At 49.9% G+C, this 1,896-nt stretch overlaps 1 protein-coding gene across 1 annotated transcript in view; it reads right to left on the minus strand.

Moving 5' to 3' along the window:
- Positions 1-1,860, minus strand: part of LOC107060386 (uncharacterized) — a 6,886-nt gene extending 5,026 nt beyond the window's left edge. The window contains exons 1-2 of the mRNA XM_015308311.1: positions 1,542-1,860; positions 161-1,500 (exon numbers count right to left, since the gene is read on the minus strand). Of these exons, the coding sequence (XP_015163797.1) occupies positions 161-1,500; positions 1,542-1,860 (1,659 nt within the window). The remainder of the gene's footprint in view (positions 1-160; positions 1,501-1,541) is intronic.
- Positions 1,861-1,896: the final 36 nt, after the last annotated feature.

Here is a 1,896-nt window from a genome sequence, read left to right on the forward strand (position 1 = left end):
ATCTCAAGTCGATCTTAGAGAACAAGGCTGCCCCCTGAAGCTGATCAAACAAGTCATCAATACGGGGAAGGGGATACTTGTTCTTCACTGTTACCTTGTTCAACTGTCTATAGTCAATACACATCCTCATCGACCCATCTTTCTTCTTCACAAATAAGACCGGTGCACCCCAAGGCGACACACTAGGGCGTATGAATCCTTTACTCAATAAGTCCTGAATCTGATCCTTTAATTCCTTCAACTCAGTTGGAGCCATACGATAAGGTGGAATAGATATGGGCTTGGTGCCCGGCTCCAAGTCAATAGATAAGTCAATATCACGAACAGGAGGAACGCCAGGTAGATCCTCGGGAAACACATCAGGGAACTCCTGAACCACCGGAATAGACTCCATGGCCGGTGACTCAGCTCCAACATCCCGAATAAAGGCCAAATAAGATAAACAACCCCGGTCAATCATCCTCTGAGCCCGAATATAAGATATGACCCTGTTGGGATACGAACCACTAGTCCCTCTCCACTCCACTCTAGGAATACCCGGAATAGCTAAGGTGACAGTTTTAGCATAACAATCAAGAAGCGCATGATAGGGGGAAAGCCAGTCCATACCCAATATGACATCAAAGTCTAACATATCAAGAAGAATCATATCCACCCAAGTCTCATACCCCGATAAGACAACAAGACAAGATCGATATACTCGATTCACCACTAAGGGTTCACCTACGGGTGTAGAGACTCTAATAGGCACATACATACAATCACAAGTCAACTCAAGGCCGGAAGCAAAATATGTAAACACATATGAGAATGTAGAACCAGGATCAAATAACACAGAAGCAGGACGATGACAAACTGAGACGATACCTGTGATAACTGCATCAGAAGCCTCAGCCTCGGGCCTCCCAGGAAAAGCATAACACTGGGCACCTCTGCCCCCACTCTGTGAACCTGAGGCGCCACTAGTACCTCTACCCGAAGCTCGTCCGCCTCTACCAGATGCCGGTCCCCGACCCCTAGCCGGAGGTGCTGAATCTCTCTCTAGGACCGCGGAGACAGTACAATGTGGTCCAGACTGAGTCTGATGTGGACACTGACGAATCAAGTGGCCTGGATCACCGCAACCACAACAAGACCTAGGTGTGGATCCTGACTGTGAAGAACCCGAAGTAATGCTATAACCACCTCGACCCGAACCTGGAGGACCCCGAGCTGCTGGCCCACCCTCGATAGCTGGTAATGAAACATGTACTGGCCTCTGACGCTGGAAGGACCCGCCTCCCCTGTGTGGGCCCCTACCTCCTGACGAGGTACCCGAATACTGACCACTTGTACGGACCCTCTTAGGCCCACCAAAATCATCCTGCTCAAGCAACTCAGCCTCTCTGGCTGCACTCACTATAGTCTGGAAGGAAGCACCCTCTCGAGATGATCTAAACACATAACTACGGATAGTGGGAGTCAAACCCCTGACAAATCTGCAAATCCGCTCAGGCTCACCTGAAATCAAAGCAAAGGCATGTCTCGACAATTGACAGAACCGAGCCTCGTAATCTGCGCTGACATGCTACCCTGCACCAAACTCTCAAACCTCATACGGCTCTCCTCCTGTACACTCCAAGGGATGAAACGACCCTCGAAGGCACTAGCAAACTCACTCCACTCCATGGGAGGAGATCCTGCTGGTCTCGAACTCATGAAGGTCCTCAGCCACTCCCTAACGACACTGCGTAACTGAAGGGACACAAATCGGACGCCCCTCTCATCTAACATGCGTACCGCCGCCAACATCTCTCGACTCAAGGTCAAAAACTCGTGAGCATCATCGGTCTTAGCACCATGAAACTGAGGTGGTTTCATTTTCTGAAACCGCTCATAGCAGACCTGGTCATCATC

The sequence above is a fragment of the Solanum tuberosum genome, unplaced genomic scaffold (assembly GCF_000226075.1).
Source record: "Solanum tuberosum cultivar DM 1-3 516 R44 unplaced genomic scaffold, SolTub_3.0 scf00077, whole genome shotgun sequence".
Lineage (NCBI taxonomy): Eukaryota > Viridiplantae > Streptophyta > Magnoliopsida > Solanales > Solanaceae > Solanum > Solanum tuberosum.